Genomic DNA, 21,032 nt, shown 5'->3' with positions numbered 1-21,032 from the left:
GTATAACAGCATAAAGATCATTTACATCCACTTGAGAGGACAGATGCAATTTCATTTTAATAAGCAGATCCTGTGACTCAATATCTGCCTGTCATTCAGCTTTCCCAAATTAGTCCTGCAAGCTGATCCCATGGCAAATTCCATACCACTAGGTGATTATCAGATCATGTGACCAGCCCTAAAATGCAAACCACGCAGTATGCTTTCACTCTCTGATGAATGACATGGAAACCCTTGGTTATGTTTCTCAACAGTGTCCTTCTTGGTGGGGAATGACCTCAAATCTGTACCAATCCCATAAGAATGGGTAGCTGAGAAACATAACTACATTTGCATATCCTCCCTCTACACTCTCAGTCTTGATGCATGGTTTTAAGCCAAATTTGAAACAATATTCAGCCCAGCTTGTTTTTGATCAACTGTCTTTCCTTGTTCACTGATATTTTGGACAAATAATCTCACACACACTTCAATTGATCAACAAGAAACACACCTCCTACCCCTACAGGCTGAATAAAAGACCAAATACATGGTCTCAGTCAGATACGTCACAAACTTCAATGTTCCAGTTGCATTGAAAAGTCTTGGTGAATTACTTAAATGAAGGGATCACCTACTCAAATAAAACAATGGGAAATTCTAGTTCCGGGATGGAACTGTTTTCACCGACAACAAGGTGGTCAAAGTATGGTTGGCTCAATTACTGGCAAGCTATTTTGCTGATTCGACCATCATCTGAATGGAAATGATGGTTGATACCAGCAACTTGGATAACTGTGCCACAGCATCTCACCTGAAAGAAAATGTTCTCTGATAATGCACATTAGACTGGATTTCTACTTAAGGTCCAGAAACTATGACCATGGATTCACAGATGACGTCACTACAACTTGGCATGACAATGACTAAAGTACAGCACAGCAGTCCTGCCTCACAGTTCCAATCCCAACCTCAGGTGCTGTTAGCTTCCTTTCGTATCCCAAAAGTTGTGCTGGGAGTTTAAACAACTGCTATAAATTACACTTAGTGCAGGTTAATAGCTATGCAGGGGGAGAATAAACTCTAGAGGTACAACGAAAGGCAGAGGGAGTGGGCCTAACAGGATAACTCTTCTCAGAATCAATGGGCTGAATGTCCTCTTTTTGTAGATGTAAAAGAAAGGAATAAATCAAAGGCTTCCATAAAAATGCCTCAGTTATTACTTCATTTTCTCTGTTACTTTTAATTAGGGGAAATTAGCATCAGAATTCACATGTATGTAATACAGGCAGCACCCACAGTACAGGAGGGAGGGATGGGTTGCATTATTAGAAAACAGTCCATAATCACAATTTTCCATAACATGAAGTCACATTTTGTACATGTCAAAAAGGTGCCAGTTGGAAAAAAAATTAATTTGTAACATGAACGTGGAACAGTACAGTAAAGGCCCTTCAGCATATGTTGTGCCAACCTTTTATGGTTCAATCCAAATTAGGAGACCTTTTAACTCCAAGATCAATCTAATACTTCCCTCTTACATAGTTCTCCATTTTTTTTCTGTCGTCCATGTGCCTATCTAAGAGTCTCTCAAATGTCCCTAATGCATCTGCCTCTACCACCACCCCCAGTATAGTGCAAACCAGGCACTTTAACACTTGGTGTAAAACCCTGTTCTGACATTCCCCCCCCATAATTTCCTCCAATCACCTTAAAAGTATGTCCTCTCATATTAGCCATTGCCACTTTGGGAAGAGGGTGCTGGCTGTCCACTCTACCTATGTCTCTCATCATCTCATACACCTCCATCAAGTTGTCCCTCATCCTCCTCGCTCCAAAGAGAACAGTCCTGGCTCGCTTAACTTTTCCTCATAGGGTAAGTTCTCTGTTTATTTATTTACATTTGCCTCTCACATAATTTCCTTGAGAGCAAGCTTTATGTCACATCTCAGATACTTTTGTAATGAATTGTGATTTCCATAAGGGCAAATTTCCATTACCCCAGTGGCTGTGACTCAAGGGTTACCTGTATCTTTATCATAGAAAAAATATTTTTAAAAAAAATTCAGACCAATCCAAATTAAAAGACCAGGAAGGCATTTGTAATAATAGAGTGCGAAAAACATTGAAATAATTTTACTGGCAAATGGACAAAGGTAGACACAAATGTAGTAAACCAGTTCTACTGCTATAGCTGAAATGAGGAGGCAAAATTGAGTTGTTTTTTTATAACTGTAACATTTGCCATCTAAAATCTTGACATAAAATTACTTGATATTTTTAGTTCATTGCATTTTGATACAAAGAGGCAAAGGAAGAAACTGCAGATACTGAATCTATAATAGAAAATGCTGGAGGTACTTAGCAGGTCAGACAGCACTTGTGGAGAAAGAAACTGTTAATGTTTCTGTTCGGCTTGAGAAGTGAGAAAACCAGAATGCCTAATTTGTAAAGAGGGGTTCAATGGGGACCACAGGGGGAGTCTTGCGATTGGGCAGAGACAAAAGTTGTCCATGTGACACAGTATGTGTCAGGTAAGAGGGAAATGATGATCTGTCTGGAGAACAGGAAACTGAGGGAGATGAATGAAAGCCAAAAAAAAAAGATGAAATATTACTGGAACTATGAGAGACAGAAAATAGAAACTGCTTGGATATTGGAAACACAAGAGACTCCTGGAAATATTCAGTACATTTGCTAGCATAGTGGAGAGAGAGAAAAAAAAACATTAATGTTACGGATGAATGTCTTACTCAGAACTGACCGATTCTGATCCAAGCAAACAAGGTTGGTTATCTGAAATTGTTTAATTCTATTATTGAATTAAATATGGCTATACAAAAGATGAGGTCTATTGATTAATCTAACATTATGCTTTATTGGAACAACATAGGAGGCCAAAAACACAAGTCCAAGTGGGAGTAGGGCAGAGAATTAAAATCACAGGTGACTGGGTTCTCAGTTACACCTCCATGGAGTGAATGAGTATGCTGCACAAAGTGATCATTCATTCTCTGTCTGTTTCTCCAGTGTACAGCAAACCACATTGTAAGCACCAAATGTAATACACTAGGTAGGGCAAGTGAATTGCTCTCTCTGGAAGAATCGGTTGGGTCCCTGGATTCTAACTAGGGACAAGAGAGAAGGTCAGTGCTGCAGGTCCTTCTGTTGCTTGGAAACTTGTGAGATATGGGGAACAGAGATTAATGAATAACCATAAAGTCGTGGTGGGAATAGTCTCTACTGAATGCTGAAAAAGGAGAAGACAAAATGATGTGTTTGATTATGACACCTTCTTGAAGATGGTGGAAATTATGGAAACTGATGCATTGAATGTGGAGGCTGATGGGGTGGAAGTTGAGTTAAAGGGGAAGTCTATCCTTGTTCCAGCTGGTGAGAACAGAAGCACAGGACACAGAAAAGGTGCTTGAGAACTCTGTGAACAAAGGTCTGGGGTAAGCCATGGTTAGGGAAAAAGTAAGACATTTCCAAATTACTGATGTGAAAAGTTTCATTAATAGAACAAATACAAGAGAGCGAGGAAAATTCAGAAAGTGGAACAGAATCAGAGGTGAAGTCAAGATAGTTGTAGGAGTTTGTAAGATCACAATTTGTGTTGGTGACTAACCTGTAACCCAAGACATTTTAGAGGCAAAGAAGGTGAAAAAGATATGGACTAAGAGCAGTAAAAACAACATCTAAGTGCAGGAAACAGCATCAGTACAGTCAATGTAATGGAGGTGAGGTGGGGGGGGAGCTAATGATGACAGAAACAAGTACATATCCCATAAAAGGAAACACATGGTAAACATGGAGAAAGTGACTGGAGATATAGACACTGTTCAACATAAACCTATCCTATAATGAACAATTTCTACTCAGGCAAATGATGGTGGTACTGGCTGGGCTTATATTCAAGGAATTGATGGAGAGTCCTAATGCCATCCTTTTGTGGGATGGAAGTATGGGAGAAGGAATGAATCTCAATGGTGAATACATCAAATGGGACCTGAAAACCGTCAAAGCAGCTGACAGCATCAGAGGTGTCACAAGTGGGAAAGGACTGGACAAGGGATAAACAATAAAGACAAGGTAGAAATAAATCAGTTATATGGGACAAGAGGAGGCTGAAACAATGGGCCTTCACTGACAAGGACCTTGGGGAAGTAGAAATGAAATATGCAGTTAGGAATTAGAAATTGGAGACCATGGAGGGAAGATCTCCCAAGCAAATAAGCTTAAAGACTGTCTGGGAGACAACAGCATTTTCTATTCATACAGGAGTTGCCAGTTCTGATGCAAGATCATCCACCTATAACATCAATTTGGGTTTTTTTTCCCCCTTTTTTCCACAGATGCTAGCTGACTTGCTGAGTATTTACAACATTCTGGTATATTTCAGATTTCCAATGCCTGCTCTGACTGCAGTTCATAGTTCCAGCATTGCACTTAACTCTTCTCCCTCTACTTACACTCCAGACAGACCAGCTATAATTACAATCATTTATCACTCTTCTTAGACGGCAGCAACAATGTGTGTAATCTGGACAGCCTTTGTCTTCACCATATCACATTCTACCCCCCCCCCCATTTTTTTCTCTCCCATTTTTCCACTTACAATGAAAGGTTGTTGAGCTGAAACGTTAATTCTGTTCCTCCCTCCACAGATGCGACATGACCTGATGAATAAATTAAGCATTTACTGTTTTTGTTTCATCCTGATGTGGATGATTTGTTTCAATGGAATGTCGATGGGGACTGACATGTGTCATCGAAGCCAATAAAGCAAATTAAAAATATTATGACAATAAGATGATAGCTCTGATCTAAATGCTCTCCCAAGCAACTGCTAAAATTAATCATGATAGCTACCCCTCGTCCCTTTAGTTCTCGCTCTGTCGTATCCCAGGTTTCTTCTCTTCCTGCGTAGTGCAACATTTCTTTGTAGGTCTCAAGGAATCTATTTACATTCTGTAAGAAATGAAGACAGACAAGGAACAATGTGATTATTTCTTACGTTACAGTGATGGGAGTTTCATATCATTCCTGTCCACAATCACCTCTTTTTTTCAATAGTCTAACCATGCCGCCATTCACTTTCACCCAACATTACTCTAAGTTGATTAGAGTTACTCATGATTGGGGGGGGGGGGGGGGCGGTTTTATCCTACATTGGGATATACTCAAAGAAATGGAGGAATATTTGCTGGAATTTCCTCTCCTAGTATTTACCACTTGCAATTTTTCAACTTTATCACTTGATAAACTTGAAATTGTGGCTGGTGAAATTACAGCTCCAGCAATTTAGTTATTTTTTCCCCCATTTCTTCAGTTCCTCTGCAGAAGAGGTTATGTTGGGATTTGACTAAGTACCAAAAGGATGAGGACTGGCATAAGATTAATTACAGAAGGATCTAGATGAAGGTTATTAGCAAAAGGATCAGAGGGTGTTTATTTTTAGAAAAAAACACAGCAATTTATCATTGGGCCTAACGAGGTGGTGGAAGACAATTCAATGATAATCTTGTAGGAGCAAAAATAGGGGAATGGATTTAATTGAAAACAAACAAGAGAAAGTCCGCAGATGCTGGAAATCAAAGTAATACACACAAAATGCTAGAGGAACTCAGCAGGCCAGGCAGCATCTATGGAGAGATCCTGATGAAGGGTCTTGGACCAAAGCGTCAACTGTTAACTCCTTTCCATCGATGCTGCCTGGTCTGCTGAGTTTCTCAGCATTTTGTGTGGATCTAATTGAATGCCTCTTCCACTGAGAAGACAATGCACTTCTTACCTTACTGGTAAAATTCAATAATTCTATTTCGCTCTTTGTGGCTATTATTCCCTCTACTTCTCTTCTTGGTTATTGTTCCATAAAAATCAGATGCCTTGTCCTACTTCACAAGCTACACATTTGGCATAGATGCCACAACCCAGAAAGGCTCTTTCATTGCCCTTACTCATAAGTACTACGTAAGAGTCAATAGGTAATGGTCAAGATCCCTTTCTCTTCCTCTGCTATTAGAACCCAACAATAATACCCATTTATAATCACAAGAAACTAAGCAAGTGCTAGAAATCCAAAGCACCAAACACAAAATGAAGAACCCAGTAGGTCAGACAGCATCCATGGAAGTGAACAGTCGACATTTGCCCCATCTTCAGGACAGGAAAGGAAGGGGAGAGATGCCAAAATAAAAGGGTGAGGGGGGAGGGGGAAAGGATAGCCAGAAGGATAGGTTAAGTCAGGTGGGTGGGAATGGTAAAGGGCTGGAAAGGAAGGAATCTGATAGAAAAGGAGAGTGGATCATAAGAGACAGGGAAAGAGGCAGGGCACCAAGGGAAGGTGATAGGTAGGTGAGAAGGGGTAAGAGGCCAGAGTGGGGAATAGAAGAAGAGGGGAGGAGTAGGGAAATTATTTTTTAACCGGAAGGAGAAATTCATATTCATGCCATCAGGTTGGAGGTTACCCAGACAGAATACAAGATGTTGCTGTAACTAATTTTGTTATTCTTTAGAGCAGGGTGGTTCCAATAACTCCTGTGAGCATTGGGGAACCTTACTTTCAGAAGCTTATTCCTACTTTCCAGTGTAAGCTAGGGTGTCCCCATCATCCTCTCACCCCTCCCCGATCTGCCAAGGCACCACTAACTGAGACATTTTTGTCCATCCTCCCAGTGAATCTGTCACCCCACAACATACCCTCCTATATTCTACCAGATTAATAGTCTATTTTTCAAGTCATGAGAGTTAAGACAATGAGATGATGTTTGACTTATTTACTTTATTTAGAGATACAGTGCAGAATAGGCCCTCCCAGATGAATGAGCCACACTGCCCAGCAACCCACCTACTGAACTCTAGCCTAATCACAGCACAATTTAGAATGGCCACTTAACCTACTAACTGGTATGTCTTTGGACTGTGGAAGGAAACTGGAGCACATGGAGGAAACCCACATTGTTACAGGGAGAATGTACCAACTCCTTACAGTCAGCACTGGAATTGAATGCTAAACTCCAATGTCTCCAACTCCAGTGTCGAGCTATCCACAGCATTACAGTGGGACCCTATTATCCTACCATCCATCTATAAGCACAGAGTACAGGATTAATTACAAGTAGTTGGTGGAGGAGGGGTGGGGGTTGGGGAAGGTGCAAATGGAGGGGGGAGGGCAAAGAGAGGAAGGAAAAGTGATATTTGTTCAACCTTTCCTGCAGTTGACATCAGTCCTGTGATCATTTGCTTTCCAATTTCACTGAAGTATAGTCTGTTTCCCTCCTCTTGCAGTAGTATCTGTGAACATAGGGAATTTTTAATATTAGTTTAAGCTGAGTATTCTCCATTACACTGCCAATACTACCATATAACACAATGAGAAAAGAGCAGTGATACCCATAGCCAAGAAAAGGGAGAAAACCAAGTTCTTTACAATTCATGTTTCCCTAGAGTGAAACACGTTAAACAGAGAAAATACACATTTAGCAAAATTAATTTCTTATTCAGGTTCTCTTCATTGTCTTCACTATTATGAAGCATTTTCCATGCAAACTTCTGTCATCCTAAATTGAAGGCACTGATCCAAAGAAGGCAAAATCTTCACCTGCAAATCTCTGGTACATCATGTGAGCTTTGCCTTGAATAGTAGCTGACCAGAAGACACAACAGCCAACAATCAAGGAAGCTCTTTGACGTGCATATATTCTTAAACTCCAGGCATTCAAAATACATCAGAAAAAAGCTGTCAGCAATGATGTCAATAGTAATTTCTGTTTTTGCAGTAAAATTCAAGATTGTTTAATGTCATTTCCAGTACATAAGTGTAAAGGAGAACAAAATAGTTGTTACTCCAGATCCACTGCAGCATATAGATAAGATAAAGAACACAATAATAAAATAAATATAGACATCTGATAGCTTGTATACATAGATTACATACCTATGTACATGAAGTCTCACTAGGTACCGGAGTGTCTGTACATAAGGTAACTCTGACAGGAAATGATATAGTGGTGGGGTGAGTTAGTGGGGTGGAAGTGTTCAACCACCTTACTGCTTAGGAAAAGTAACTGGTTTTGAATCTGATGGTCCTGGTGTGGATGCTACGTAGCCTCCTCTCTGATGGGAGTGGGACAAACAGTCCGTGAGCAGGGCGGGGATGCTCAGCAGTTCAGGCAGCATCTATGCAAAATGAAGGATCTCGGACGTTGACTGCTTACCCTTTTCCATAGATGCTGCCTGGCCTGCTGAGTTCCTCCAGCATTTTGTGTGCGTTCTTTGGTTTTCCAGCATCTACAAATTTTCCCTTGTTTGCGATTGTCCACCCCAGTTCAGTTTCCATACCATGCAGTGATGTAGCATGTTAGGATGCTCTCCACTGCACATCTGTAGAAGTCCATAAGTATTGATGTGCATAGTCCAGCTCTCTTCAGCCTCCTCAGAAAGTAGAGGCTTTAGTGAGCTTTCTTGATTGTGTAGGATGTGTTCTAGGACCATGAGTGGTTGTGCAAGATGTACCCTCCTAAAGAAATGTGGTAACATTTGGGCAAAAATAGACCACTGATCCATTTGGCCCCACGTTCGAACCCTTTCAGGAGTCCATTATGTGACTCAGCAAGTATTAACCTCTACGACTCTTTCCACAAAAGGAAGTTCACCAACTTCTTTTGTGACTCTCTAGTTTCTGCAACTAGAAGCATCTGTTCTACCTCTACCTTAAAATATGTGAACTCTTTCATTATGTCATGTCTTAACTTGCTCTTTTCTGCACTGCACAAGAAGAAAATATGCTCTTGGCCCCCAGCCAAGCAAAAACATGACCAGCCTCTACTATCCCACAGTTGTGAAAATGAAGTGCATTTTATTACAGGTTTTGTGGACTTGCAAATTACTACTGTACTTCAAGATTCATTAAAGAGCCTCGTCAGTAAGATTACCTCAAAAGCCTGACGCACACAATGTAGTTTTGCCAGGAAGTCTTCATCACTGTAGCACTCCAGGATCTCAGTTCTGAAATACAAAAATGCCCATCAGCTTCTCTGACTGTAACAGGCTAGAAAAAAAACGGAAATCTTAGACTGGTTGAAGAATAGTGCCATTACGGACTGTGATCACAGATCACCTTTGGGTCTAACCTGCTATAGTAGACTATATTAATAATGCATTTAATTTAGTGAATGAAATGCACTCTGATTTTGTGAAATATTGCAAGTTACTTTACAATCTGTGCATAGAAGCGTTTACAGATAGCACGCCTACCTCTAATTTTAAGAATCCCTTGTACAGGATTCTTCCATTAGATGTACCCAAACAAAGCTTTTGATTATTCCAAACACCTTAGGTGACTGCCTTACTAAACCCATAATTTAGAGATATACAGCAGGAGAGCGAAGGTTGCTGACTGCAAAACAGTGGAATGAAGGAATCAGGAACTGACAAACAACCTGAGATTTAGTTTCATAAGCATTTTTGGAGGATATCAGGGCTGGAGGAGTTTACAAAAATAGTGGGGGCTAAGGAGAGGGAGTTGCAAAGCTACGAAGGATTTAGTAAACAAAAGGTGGGTTTCTTGTGCTAGCTGGGATCTGGGAGCAGTCAGACAAGATTCTTACTAGTTAGCACTGCTTGCAATGTCGTCTGCTGGGACATCAAATGTAATTATATGCAGCAGAGCTTCATCCATCCAATCCCATTAGTTAAACAACCTGCCACCCTGACAGAACACCAGATGGCTGCTGACATCACCCCCACATTTGCTGCTCTCCAGCAACTATTTACAGAGAAAAGTTTTGAGGCAAGAGAACCCAAGACAATCAAAAATTTATTACGTACCTGAAAGACCGACAAGAGACTCTCTCGTCCTGAACAACTCTCATGGCTTCCTCGTATAAAGCAGACGGTCTGGACAAGTGGAATCTCTCCTCATCATATGAAGAATCAAATAGCTGCAGATATAAAAAGCTTGAATGATATTTAAATCTTATTTTTTTTGCATGGTAGCTTAAATGTTGCAATTGGATACAAATCTGAGTCAGCTTTTCTTTTCCTCGGCTTGTCCTTCTATGTCCAGAGTTATCTGATAGAGTCTGCAGTTTTGTAATTTGAATCTGACTTGGATGTTTCTGCCAGAGCCAATATGCAAACAGAGGTCTGGTCCTTTTCCAACCTACTTACAAATGCAGGATTTATTTTACGCAGTTTTCTTCTCTTCTCATTGCAAGGTCTCAGTCAACTCCCTCAATGATCAAATGGGTAACCAGTCATGCCCCAAGTCCTAGGTTCAGTCTGTGGACAAAATACTAAATGTAGAGCAACAATTAACAATCCAATCTCCCTCATGTCCAACTTGCACTCTTCATGAATTGGAGCTCATTCAAAGCCCATAAATCTAACTTGCATTTGTTTATACATTGATCACCCACTGCCTTCAGAAACCTACACTGACATCTAGTTCAGCAGCAGGCAAATTTCTTCACTGATCAATGTGCATTTGGTCCTGGATGACAGGGAATCAGCCAACTGCACACAGAACATTTAGTCACCAACACAAGCAGTGATGAAGCAGAAGGAGCTGACACAGAAATAAAATGTGTTCTTCAGGTAAAGAAAAATATTAATTCCATCAAATATTGAACTCAGTAAGAGAGATCAATAGCTGAAACCAGTGATATTCTTAAGAAAGTTTTGAGGGCCAGGATATCATGTTTTATTTCACAGAAGACCATATGGCAGGTACTATTGATGCACTCAATTCCACCAAACAATAAGCAGCACCTGAAAGTTACCAGGAGCAATTTTCAAGCCAGTGTGCAACTTGAGCATGGCAAATAGTGACCAGCGAAGAACTACACTGGTGAGGATACCAAGTGACATCTTCTGCCAAAAAACTGTACAAATGTGATCTATCCAGTGTCACATAGACCAAGAGAACAAATCTAGCTTCTACTCACAGCACTACATGTTACTTTGTTTGAATATGACAAAACTCAAAAGTTTTGGAAAGCAATCGGAATGATAAGATTTGATAATCATTTTCAAGATTACAAAGGGCTTCACTAAGTAGGTAAAAACTGATTCCACTTGTCATATAATTGAGATAATTAGCAAAAATAAAGTTAAGCAAATGATTTGGAATCCACTGCCTGCAAGGACAGAAGAAACTGTTTCACTACTAACGTTCAATATGTAACTAAATGTACAATTGTAATGGAAAATAAATTGGAGGACTACTAGTACAGAGTACAAGAGAAGGATTAATTGGAAATCTCTTTCAAAAACCTGGTCACCCCTGTAGATTTAACCCAATCTTCACTTAGTTTCTCTAATGTAAAGCAGCTCATCAAATGTAGTCCGGATTGGATGAAAGTACAAGTAAATCTCTACTTCACCTGGAAGGACTATTTGAATCACTGGATGGTGGGAAGGAAAGAGGAAAAAAAAGACAAACGTTACATCTAAAGAGTCCTGATGACAGGTCTCGGCCCAAAACATCAACAGTTTACTGTTTTCCATAGGTGCTGCTGAGTTCCTCTAGCATTTCGTGTGCATTACTTCAGCTGTCCAGAATCTGCAGATTTTCTGCAGATGTGTCCTGATGAAGGGTTCCGGCCCGAAACGTTGTCTGATCTTTTCCACAGATGCTGCCCGACCTGCTGAGTTCCTCCAGCGTGTTGTGAGTGCTGCAGATTTTCTTGTGTTTGTGAAGCACTACATCTCCCCGAGGAGGGAAGGTATTTGTGAAGATGGGACTAACAGGGAGCTGCAAAAGGAATGGTCCCTTCCAAATGCCAGAAAGGAGGCTGGTGATGGCATCTTAATAAATGTGCTGTAAATTGTGAAGCATGACGCATCGCAAGTGGTGGAACGCAAGGACCAAGAACACTATCCTTGCTTTAAGAAGAGAGGGGATGAGAGAAATAGATAAGATTGACTTAAGAGTTCTGATAAATATGACAGAGAGAATATACACGTTATAAAATAAGAGATAACTCAGAAATAACTTTGAGGTAAATCTCATCAACTGGGCAGATGCAATGTAGGAATGGTGAAAATGGAATGATGTCCTTACAGAAGGCAGGGCTAGTTGGAGTCTAGTTGAGGTAGATGTGGGAGTTTGGGGGCTTGTAATGTATTTTGATTATGATAACCGAAATTTCTACCATCATCTGATAGAAATGATGACCAGAAACTCACCTAAACTAGCTACATGAATAGGTCAAAAGGTTAGTATTCTCTCAACTTCCTAAAATCTCTCCACGATGACATTACTTATAAAATGCACTGCAATTCTACAGCACCTATTAAGTCCACAAGCTCTAACATAAAAAATACACAACATAATGCAAACATGTGCAAAAAACCCCCTGTAACACACAAACCTGATGTAGAAATATCACCATACCTTCATGCTTCCAAATCAGACTCCTAGTTAAATGAAATGACGATGAGGTGTCACCTTCTATAAGGAAATGTGGATGGATAATAAAGGCTGGGGTCCCTGGACACTCAATCTCATGAATGGCTCAGGAGATATTACAGCAAAGAAAAATGATCAGAATGTAAACTTTAGGGTATTAAAGGAAATGATAGGAAAGAGCTTGGGGAGGATTTGAAAAGGAAATTCTAGAGCTTAGGGCTGAAACAGCTGAAGAAAATAACTGCCGATGGTGGGACTACGTGGCTGGAGTATTGACAGAAGTATAGATTAGAGCAGGGTTTCTCAACACAGGATTCTAGCGCTCGCAGTGGTGGGCAGTGACCGAGCAGCCCATTAGCAATCTCATTAGAGGTCTCTCAGCCCAGTATGGCAGTACACAGTAGGGCCGCGTATTTAGTTGAGTCCATTCTCAGTTTTTGTCACGGGATGGGTGAGTCTGAGGATAATTGGTGAGTGCTGTATTGCACGGAGGGGAAAACGGTAGGCTGATGAGGAGTGTGATGTTCATTTTCCGAGCATTGAATGGACTTGCCCAAACTGGGCTGTGACGTCAGCCTCTCCCTCCCGAGTTACCTCCCCCAACTTCCCCTTACGTGCCGCCAACTGACTTATGGGAGCGAACAAACTCTACTGGTATAGCAGAAAATTGGAGGGAAATTTTCATTCTAAAGAAGGAACTTCTTACGCACCGCGATTCAGCTGCTGGCCTGCTGCTTTATTGTTGCAAACATTGCAAAAGATGGATTGTGTAAGTTAGAAGTGAATTGTATTATGAAATCTTCATATTTTTTGCAGCTTTCTCACTTAGTTATTATGTTGTTCTTTTTTATATTTTATTAACCCCTGTTCTTTACAGACATGTCTGACAGTCCAATGTCTGACAGTACAATCTTCTGAGTCACTCACTACACTCATGCAGCAGCAGACACAAAAAAAGTCCGTCTTTACAATGAAAGCTACTTATCAATGGGTTTTACACCGACTGGTGATCCATTGTGCTAAGTCTGTGGCAAACAACTTACAAATGAAGCAATGGCTCCAGCAAAATTGAAAAAACACTTAACTACAAATCACAGCCATATGACACATATAAGCGCCGATTATTTTAAACGGCTATTGGAATCTCAAACAGAGGAAAGCTTTTGTTAATAAAATCACAGTCAGTAAAATGATTCAGGAAATAAGTTATTTAGCAGCAGAATTTATTACCTGGAAAAGAAAAAGTCACACAATTGGTGAGAAACTTAATAATGCCAACATATAAAATTATAGTGGGTAAAATGCTAGGACAAGATGCAGTCCAAGAAATTGAAAAGGTTTCACTGTCAAACAGTCAATAAGTCGATGTATTAATGATATGTCACACAATGCTGAAGAAGTTTCTATGGTTTCTATAGGTCAGTGGGACTAGGCAGAAAATGGTTCGGCACAGCCAAGAAGGGCCAAAAGGCCTGTTTCTGTGCTGTAGTTTTTCTATGGTTTCTATGGTTTTTCTAAGTGTGGTGTGATAAACAGAAAAACAACAGTTTCTCTATCCAGGTTGATGAGTCAACAGATTGCACCAATAAATGTCATGTTGTAGTATTTGTAAAATTTATAAATGATGGTAAAATTCAAGAAAACTTTTTCTGTTGCAAAGAACTGCTCAAAACAAGCAAAGGGCAAGATATATTTAATGTTTTGTCTTCATATCTGGAAACAGAAGGTCTGTCTTGGAGGAACTGTGTTGGCAACTGTGCTGCTTTAGTAACTTTACTATTCAACTTTATCAATAAATTTTCATGATGTAAATAGCATTAATTAAAATCAATTTACAACCTTTATTGAAATCAAATCTACTGAGCCTACCTGTAGAAAAATTAAATCCAATTTTGGCTTAAGCCAGTTATTTAACAGAAATTTATTATGTTTGCCTTGAGTTTTTAAAATTGATGAAAGGGAAAGAAAGAGATAATTTCAAGAAAGGTAAGCTAAACTTAACTACCTGTTTTTTTTCAAGAAAGGTTGGCTAAAAATTCATTCTCTACTAAAAAGAGCATTGACAATTATTTCTGGATTATTAGATCTACAACTTACTGATCATGCTAATATACCATGAGCTGCAGATATAATAATTTTTTCCCTGGGGTTCCCTGAGACCTGAAAATTATTTAAAGACCACGGAGGGATTAATATGCAAAGATAATCGGCAGCCTTTCCGGACATGGAGTCAGATCTCAATGTAGAAAACTGAGATGGAACAAGGAGCAAACAAAGACTTGACAACAATATGATTTTACAGTGGATATAACTATGACTAAACTCACCTCCGCTGCTGAAACGAACGAGTCCTCTGAAGTCACAGTGATATCATCATCCAGATCATATCTCATGGATTCCTCTCCATAGGGAAGTGCCAGTGCACCAACACACTCTAGGCAAATACAAAATCCAAAAGGTTTCCACTGCTCTGTACCAAGTAACTCTAATTAAAAGTCCATTGTAATTACACAGTCCGCTTGGCAACAACAAGCATCTTTCCTCATCTTTGAAATAGTAATTTACCAAAATCAGCCAGCAGATTGTTTGAAGGTACAGTCTCCCCAAACTGTTCTTGCAGTCGGTAGGCTTGATGAAGTAGTGCTTCCAGCTTCTGTGAAAACTCTTTTCTTCTGGATTCCTGTTTAATTATTTGAATTTGAAGATTTTCACATGATGTTTATTTCATATTTTTCCTCTCCCAACTCAATTTTATCAATTTTCTGCCACTTCACACTACCCCCAACCACCCAAGCCAAAATAATATCGTGGCATACAAGTCAGTACACTTTGGCACTGACACCAAACACAAGATGCTCACCCCAATTGTGACCAGTTAAATCAACAGAGGCAAAGCATGCAGCTGGTTCAGTGAGATCCTTCATTTTAGTTCAGATAACACTGGTGTGTTGCATGATGCTAAAGTACACAGACAAAAGGTCTCAGCTAATCTTGGCTTGGTCTGAGGAAAGCCTCAGAATCTCATTGTTAAGAAGGAAAATAAATCAGTCAGAATTCCTGCCCTGATCACAATCTCACAGAAAAAAAGAATGCTCTTCCTACCCTTTCAATATGCTATGACACTTCGTTGTTTTAAGTGTGTACTGAGATAGTTTGATATTTGTTCTTAGTCAAATCTATCAGAAGCATTGTCCTGTTTAAAACCAAAGATACAAAACATTGTCACAATTCAAAGTTCAAAGTAAACTTATTATCAAAGAACATATATATCAGCATATGCAGCCCAGAGATTCATTTCTTACAGGCAATCACAGTAAATACAAGAAACACAACAGAATCAATGAAATAGCACACCCAGCAGGACGGACAACAACCAATGTGCAAAAAAACAAACTGTACAAATACAAAAACAAAGAGAAACAATAATAGTAATAATAAATAAGCAATAAATATAGAGAACATAAGATGACGGGTCCTTGAAAGTGAGTCCATAGATCATGGGAACAGTTCAGTGATGGGGCGAGTGAATTTGAGTGAAGTTATCCTTCGTGATTCAAGAGCCTGATGGCTGAGGGGTAATAACTGTTCCTAAACCTGGTGGTGTGGGTCCTGAGGCTCCTGTACCTTCTTTCTGACGACAGCAGCAAGAAGAGAGCACTGCCTGAATGGTGGGGTTCCTTGATGATGGTTGCTGCTTTCCTACAACAATGCTCCATGCTGATGTGCTCAATGGTGGGGAGGGCTTTACCCATGATGGACTGGGCTCTATCCACTACTTTTTGTAGGTTTTTCTGTACAAGGGCATTGAATTTTGTCAAAGTGTTAGATGACATGCCAAATATTTGCAAATATCTAAGATGTGGAGGTGCTGCCGTGCTCTCTTTGTAATGGCACCGACATGCTGGGCCCAGGACAAATCCTCTGTAATGATAATGCAAAGGAACGTAAAGTTGTTGACCCTCTCCACCTCTGATCCCCCAGTGAGGACTGGCTCATGGACCTCCGGTTTCCTCCTGCTGAAGTCAGTAAACAGCTCCTTGGTCTTGCTGACATTGAGCGAGAGAAAATTGTTGTGGCACTGCTGAGCCAATTTTTAATCTCCCTCCTATGTAGTGGTTTGTAACCACCTATGATTCAGCCATCAATAACAGTAGCGTCGATGGCATATTTATATATGACAATGGAGCTGTGCTTGGCCTCAGCCACAAGTATAAAGCGAGTAGAGCTGGGGGCTAATTACACAGCCTTGAGGTGCACCTGTGCTGAGGGAGATTGTGGAGGAGATTTTGTTGCTGGGGTCTGAAGTGAGGATATTGAGGATCCAGTTGCACAAGAAGTTTAAGACTTAAAGCTTATTGATTTAGTTTTGAGTGGATGGTAGTATTGAATGCTGAGCTGTAGTCAATGAAGAACACCCTGATGTATGCATTTTCGCTGTCCAGATGTTGCAGGATTGAGTGAAGAGCCAATGAAATGGCATCTGCTGTTGACTTGCTGTGATAGTAGGCATATTGGGGTGGATCCAAGTCGTTTCTCCAGCAGGAGCTGAAATGTTTCATCACCAACAGTGGATGTAAGTGCCACTGGATGACAATCATTGAGGCAGGTTACTACTACATTCTTCTTTAGGCACCAGTCTAAATGAAGCCTGCTCGAAACAGTTGGGTACATCAGGCTGCCAAAGCCAGAAGGTAAAGATATCAGTGACCACACCAGCCAGTTGATCAGCACAGGTCTTCAGTACTGGGCCAGTACTTGGAGTGATTTTTAATTCCAGATTTAGTTAACAACTTAAATTTAAATTCTCCACTTGTCATGCTGCAATATGAATTTGAATTTGGGTGCCATGGTATCGACACTATTACAGCTCAGAGCGTTCCAGACTTGGAGTTCAAATCTAGTGCTGTTCTGTGAGGAGTCTCTGAATGTCCTCCCCATGGAATGTGTGAGGTATCCCCAGATGCCCCAAAGACTTATCAGGTAGATTAATTTGTCATAGTAAATTGTCCCTTGATTAGGTTAGGATTAATTGTGGTTGTGGGGTTACTGGGGGTAGTATGGCTCAAAGAGCCAGAAGGGCCTATTCTGTACTGTATTGCTAAATAAAATAACTCTTTAGTTCACATACAGGGTTAGCATGTCAAATTGGTAATCTTATTGCTGAAAGGTGATAAATTTATAAAAAGATAACAAGATGAGCTTTATTTGTCACGTGCACATCAAAATATACAGTGAAATGCATTGCTTATGTCATCATTTGCGATGCACCGAAAGCAGCCCACAAATGTCACCATGCTTTCACAACATAGCTTGCCCACAACTCACAAACTAAATGTGTATCTTTGCAAAGTGGGAAGAAGCTGGAGCACCAGGTTGAAACCCACACAGTCACAGAGAGAACATACAACCACCTCGTAGACAGCGGCTTGATTCAAGCCCTGATCTGTGATCACAGGCGCTGTAAAGCAATCATGCCAACCATCAACCGTGCTACACTACTGTGCAGCCCCGCTATGTTTTTGTGCTGCATGTGTGATGTTGACTTGTATTTCCCTCCACAGATGCTGCCAGGTCTGCCTAGCAATTTCAGTTTTAGGATAACTATCAGAGGTAGTCATTTTCTCATTTGCTTCAGTCCACGATTGGCAAATGAACTGCACAAAATCACTGTTGGCTTCTGCATCAGCTTCTAACCGAGCTGAATGTTCTGAATATTTTGTGCAAAGGCTTGGCAACTACAGTCACTGCGCACCTCTGATGGAGAGACTGAATGTTTACAATGGATGATGGAGTATAAATCAAATAGGTTGCTTTGCCTTGGATTGTGTCCAGGATATTCATGTTAAGGTATTCACTGATGGTGATGCCACTGTATTCTAAACATAGGTAGTGTTGGATTAGACTACTTAATTATTATTTTCTTTGTAGTGAATGTTAAGTTAGGCTCTCTAATTCTCGTTTTCTTTTCAGTTTGGCTTTCCTATATTTGTTTGTATTTTTATATACCTATATGCATGTAACTGTTCAGTGTGTTTTCTAGTGGTTGCAGTTGCTTTTATAAAAACTTGGTGCTAGTTGCGATTATCACATTATTTGAATAGGGGCTATTGGATTGGTTAACTTTTATCTATAAATTTGAATGGAATGGCTATTATCTACGGAAATTCAATGGAATTTGCAAACTGGTATAAGAGGCCAGAGATTGTAGGCTCTTTTTTTTGTTCTCTTTCCCGTCATCACCTTCTCTCTGTTCTTGCTACCCTCCATTCCCAATTCCCTTATTCACTTCGCTCTTAATAAACGATTATGAGCAACAAGTTTTATGGCTCATTCTTATCTTTAGAAAGAACCTCAGATCAAAAACATCAGTACCAACAGTGGTTAGTTTCTCTCTTGCCAGAGCTCATTACCACCTGGCACTTTTGTGGCATGTATGTACTTGTCACTTTTTACACCTTGCCCAAAATTAGTCTAGGTCTTTCTAGTTGGAGTTGTGAATGGAAATGAACATTGTGCAGTTATCAGTGAACATGCTTCCATGCAGTGCACAAAAAGCCTTCAATCCATCAAATCTATGCTGTCACCCAGCAATCCTATTCCTTCATGACTTATTTTTGTAGCTTCTATGTCTACAGCCTTTGTCACGTCATAAGTCGAACCATTTCATAGGCTGTTCTTATCAAGGAATTTCCTTATCTGTCTAGTTTTATGTTGCTTTGAATACAAGATGACCATGACTTCTTTGTTCTTTGTCGTTGCTTTCTTTCTTTCATTCTTACTTACAATGGAGCAAGTTGTTTAATGTTATTTCTTTGATATGAACACCTAATATATGGCTGTAACCAGAAGGTTAATACCTCGTTCATGACTCCCAAAGAACCTTTGGATAGTATCATCTCCAGATTCAACACCAACCACCAGCACATGTTTAGATGGTGAGAGGAAACCAGAAAGCTACAGAAGATCCATGCAGACATGGGGAGAATGTGTAAACCACGTGCTAAAGGCACTGGAGGTCAGAACTGAACCAGAGTTGCTGGAATTATGAGACTTCTGCACTACCTGTAATGCCTCTATGCAGCTCATCTTATGAGACAATGGTGAAATAAATGAAGATAGTTTTGCCTACTTCAAAGGCAACTAGGAATGGCAAGCAACATTCAAATTCTATGAACAATTAAATGAAAAGTAATAAAGCAGTCCACGGCTAGTGCCTTATACAAGCACATTTCTGCTAGCATGGAGTACCTCACAGCCATCCCCCATTCCACCACTTGCTCCCAGGTTCATCAGACAATTCTTCTTTTCTGTTTCAGAACTACTCTTCTGCCGCCGAGTGAGGGCCAGTTCCCACTTCTGCAATGCTTCTTCAAACAGCGTCATCCCTAATCAGTAAATGGAATCCCGTATTATAGAAAATACAACAAACATTTGACTCAACCAGTGTTTTATGCTCCACCAGAACCTAAAATAAATCATTAATTCATGTGGTAATATATTAAGTCAATCTGCTGAATTCCAAATTGGACTGATTGGTGACTTTCATCTTTTTGGCCCCTATTTTTTACAAAATGAAACACTTGGGCACTCTAGAACAGGGGTCTCCAACCTTTTTTGCACCGCGGACCGGTTTAATATTGACAATATTCTTGCACACCGGCCGACGCGGTGGGGGAGGGGGGGGTTCAAGTTCAACAGTGCGTGACAGAGAATGAGGAAAGGTGCAGCTGACTCATATTGTTATATCGTTTCATACCACCAAATCATATTGTTTTCTCGCGGCCTGATGGTTGGGGACCACTGCTCTGGAATGATAAATCAGCATCACTATTGTAGGGAAATCTCTCTCTCTCTCAATTCATTCCTGAGAGTAATCTGTTCAGTCAGTCCCCAAGTAAACACACCGAAGAGCAGCATAATCGATTTTCTTCCCCCAATTTCATAGCAATGGTTTAAAGAAAAGAAGCACTCAGATTCAAAACAGGCAACCCAGTTAATCAAAGTCAAAATAATAATCTACCACCATATACTCCAAATATTTTTTTAAGCTCTGAAAGATTGCTTAATCAGTTCATTAATCCTTACAAATTTAATGGTCTAATTAAGCTGGAAAGTGTGTGTAATTCTGGGCACCAGAATGAGATTATACAAAGATACTGTAATGGAATAAAGGGCTTCAATCATGAGTCTGATAGAAGTTGACTCTGTTCATGCTACAAATCCATCAAAGGGGAGATTTAATACAATATATATGAAGATTAGGAATTATTTATGTGCAGGAAGATTCGGATGTTACAATAAAACCAATAAAAGACAAAAGGGAACTGACAATTCTTTTATGATCATCTGGAGTACACTGCCTATAGAATGGTGGCGCACAATCTTCCTGAAGTGTATTGGGTGCATAGCTAAAAAAAAGACAAAAAGGAATTTGATGTGGGGAGTGGGAATAACTGGACAGTTCTTTTAAAAAGCTGACAGAGATACACCGGGCAGCATGATTTATTTACTTTAACTGCTGACCAGAAAGAAGCAACCACTCACAGATAATACTTCAAACATAACTCATCCACTGACTGCATTCAGCAAATAAAGGATTTTTGCACTCTGCTGGGTCAATACTTCTATATTGAAGGAT

General features: G+C 40.1%; 1 protein-coding gene across 1 annotated transcript in view; it reads right to left on the bottom strand.

Moving 5' to 3' along the window:
• miga2 (mitoguardin 2) overlaps nucleotides 1-21,032 on the bottom strand; it is a 45,783-nt gene that overhangs the window by 9,754 nt on the left and 14,997 nt on the right. The window contains exons 6-12 of the mRNA XM_072240399.1: nucleotides 19,643-19,779; nucleotides 14,960-15,074; nucleotides 14,722-14,828; nucleotides 9,811-9,923; nucleotides 8,916-8,988; nucleotides 7,189-7,275; nucleotides 4,852-4,950 (exon numbers count right to left, since the gene is read on the bottom strand). Coding sequence (XP_072096500.1) covers nucleotides 4,852-4,950; nucleotides 7,189-7,275; nucleotides 8,916-8,988; nucleotides 9,811-9,923; nucleotides 14,722-14,828; nucleotides 14,960-15,074; nucleotides 19,643-19,779 — 731 coding nt within the window. The remainder of the gene's footprint in view (nucleotides 1-4,851; nucleotides 4,951-7,188; nucleotides 7,276-8,915; nucleotides 8,989-9,810; nucleotides 9,924-14,721; nucleotides 14,829-14,959; nucleotides 15,075-19,642; nucleotides 19,780-21,032) is intronic.

This window comes from Mobula birostris, chromosome 22 (genome assembly GCF_030028105.1).
Source record: "Mobula birostris isolate sMobBir1 chromosome 22, sMobBir1.hap1, whole genome shotgun sequence".
In the NCBI taxonomy this organism is placed as follows: domain Eukaryota; kingdom Metazoa; phylum Chordata; class Chondrichthyes; order Myliobatiformes; family Myliobatidae; genus Mobula; species Mobula birostris.
This window is presented reverse-complemented; position numbering and strand designations above follow the sequence as displayed.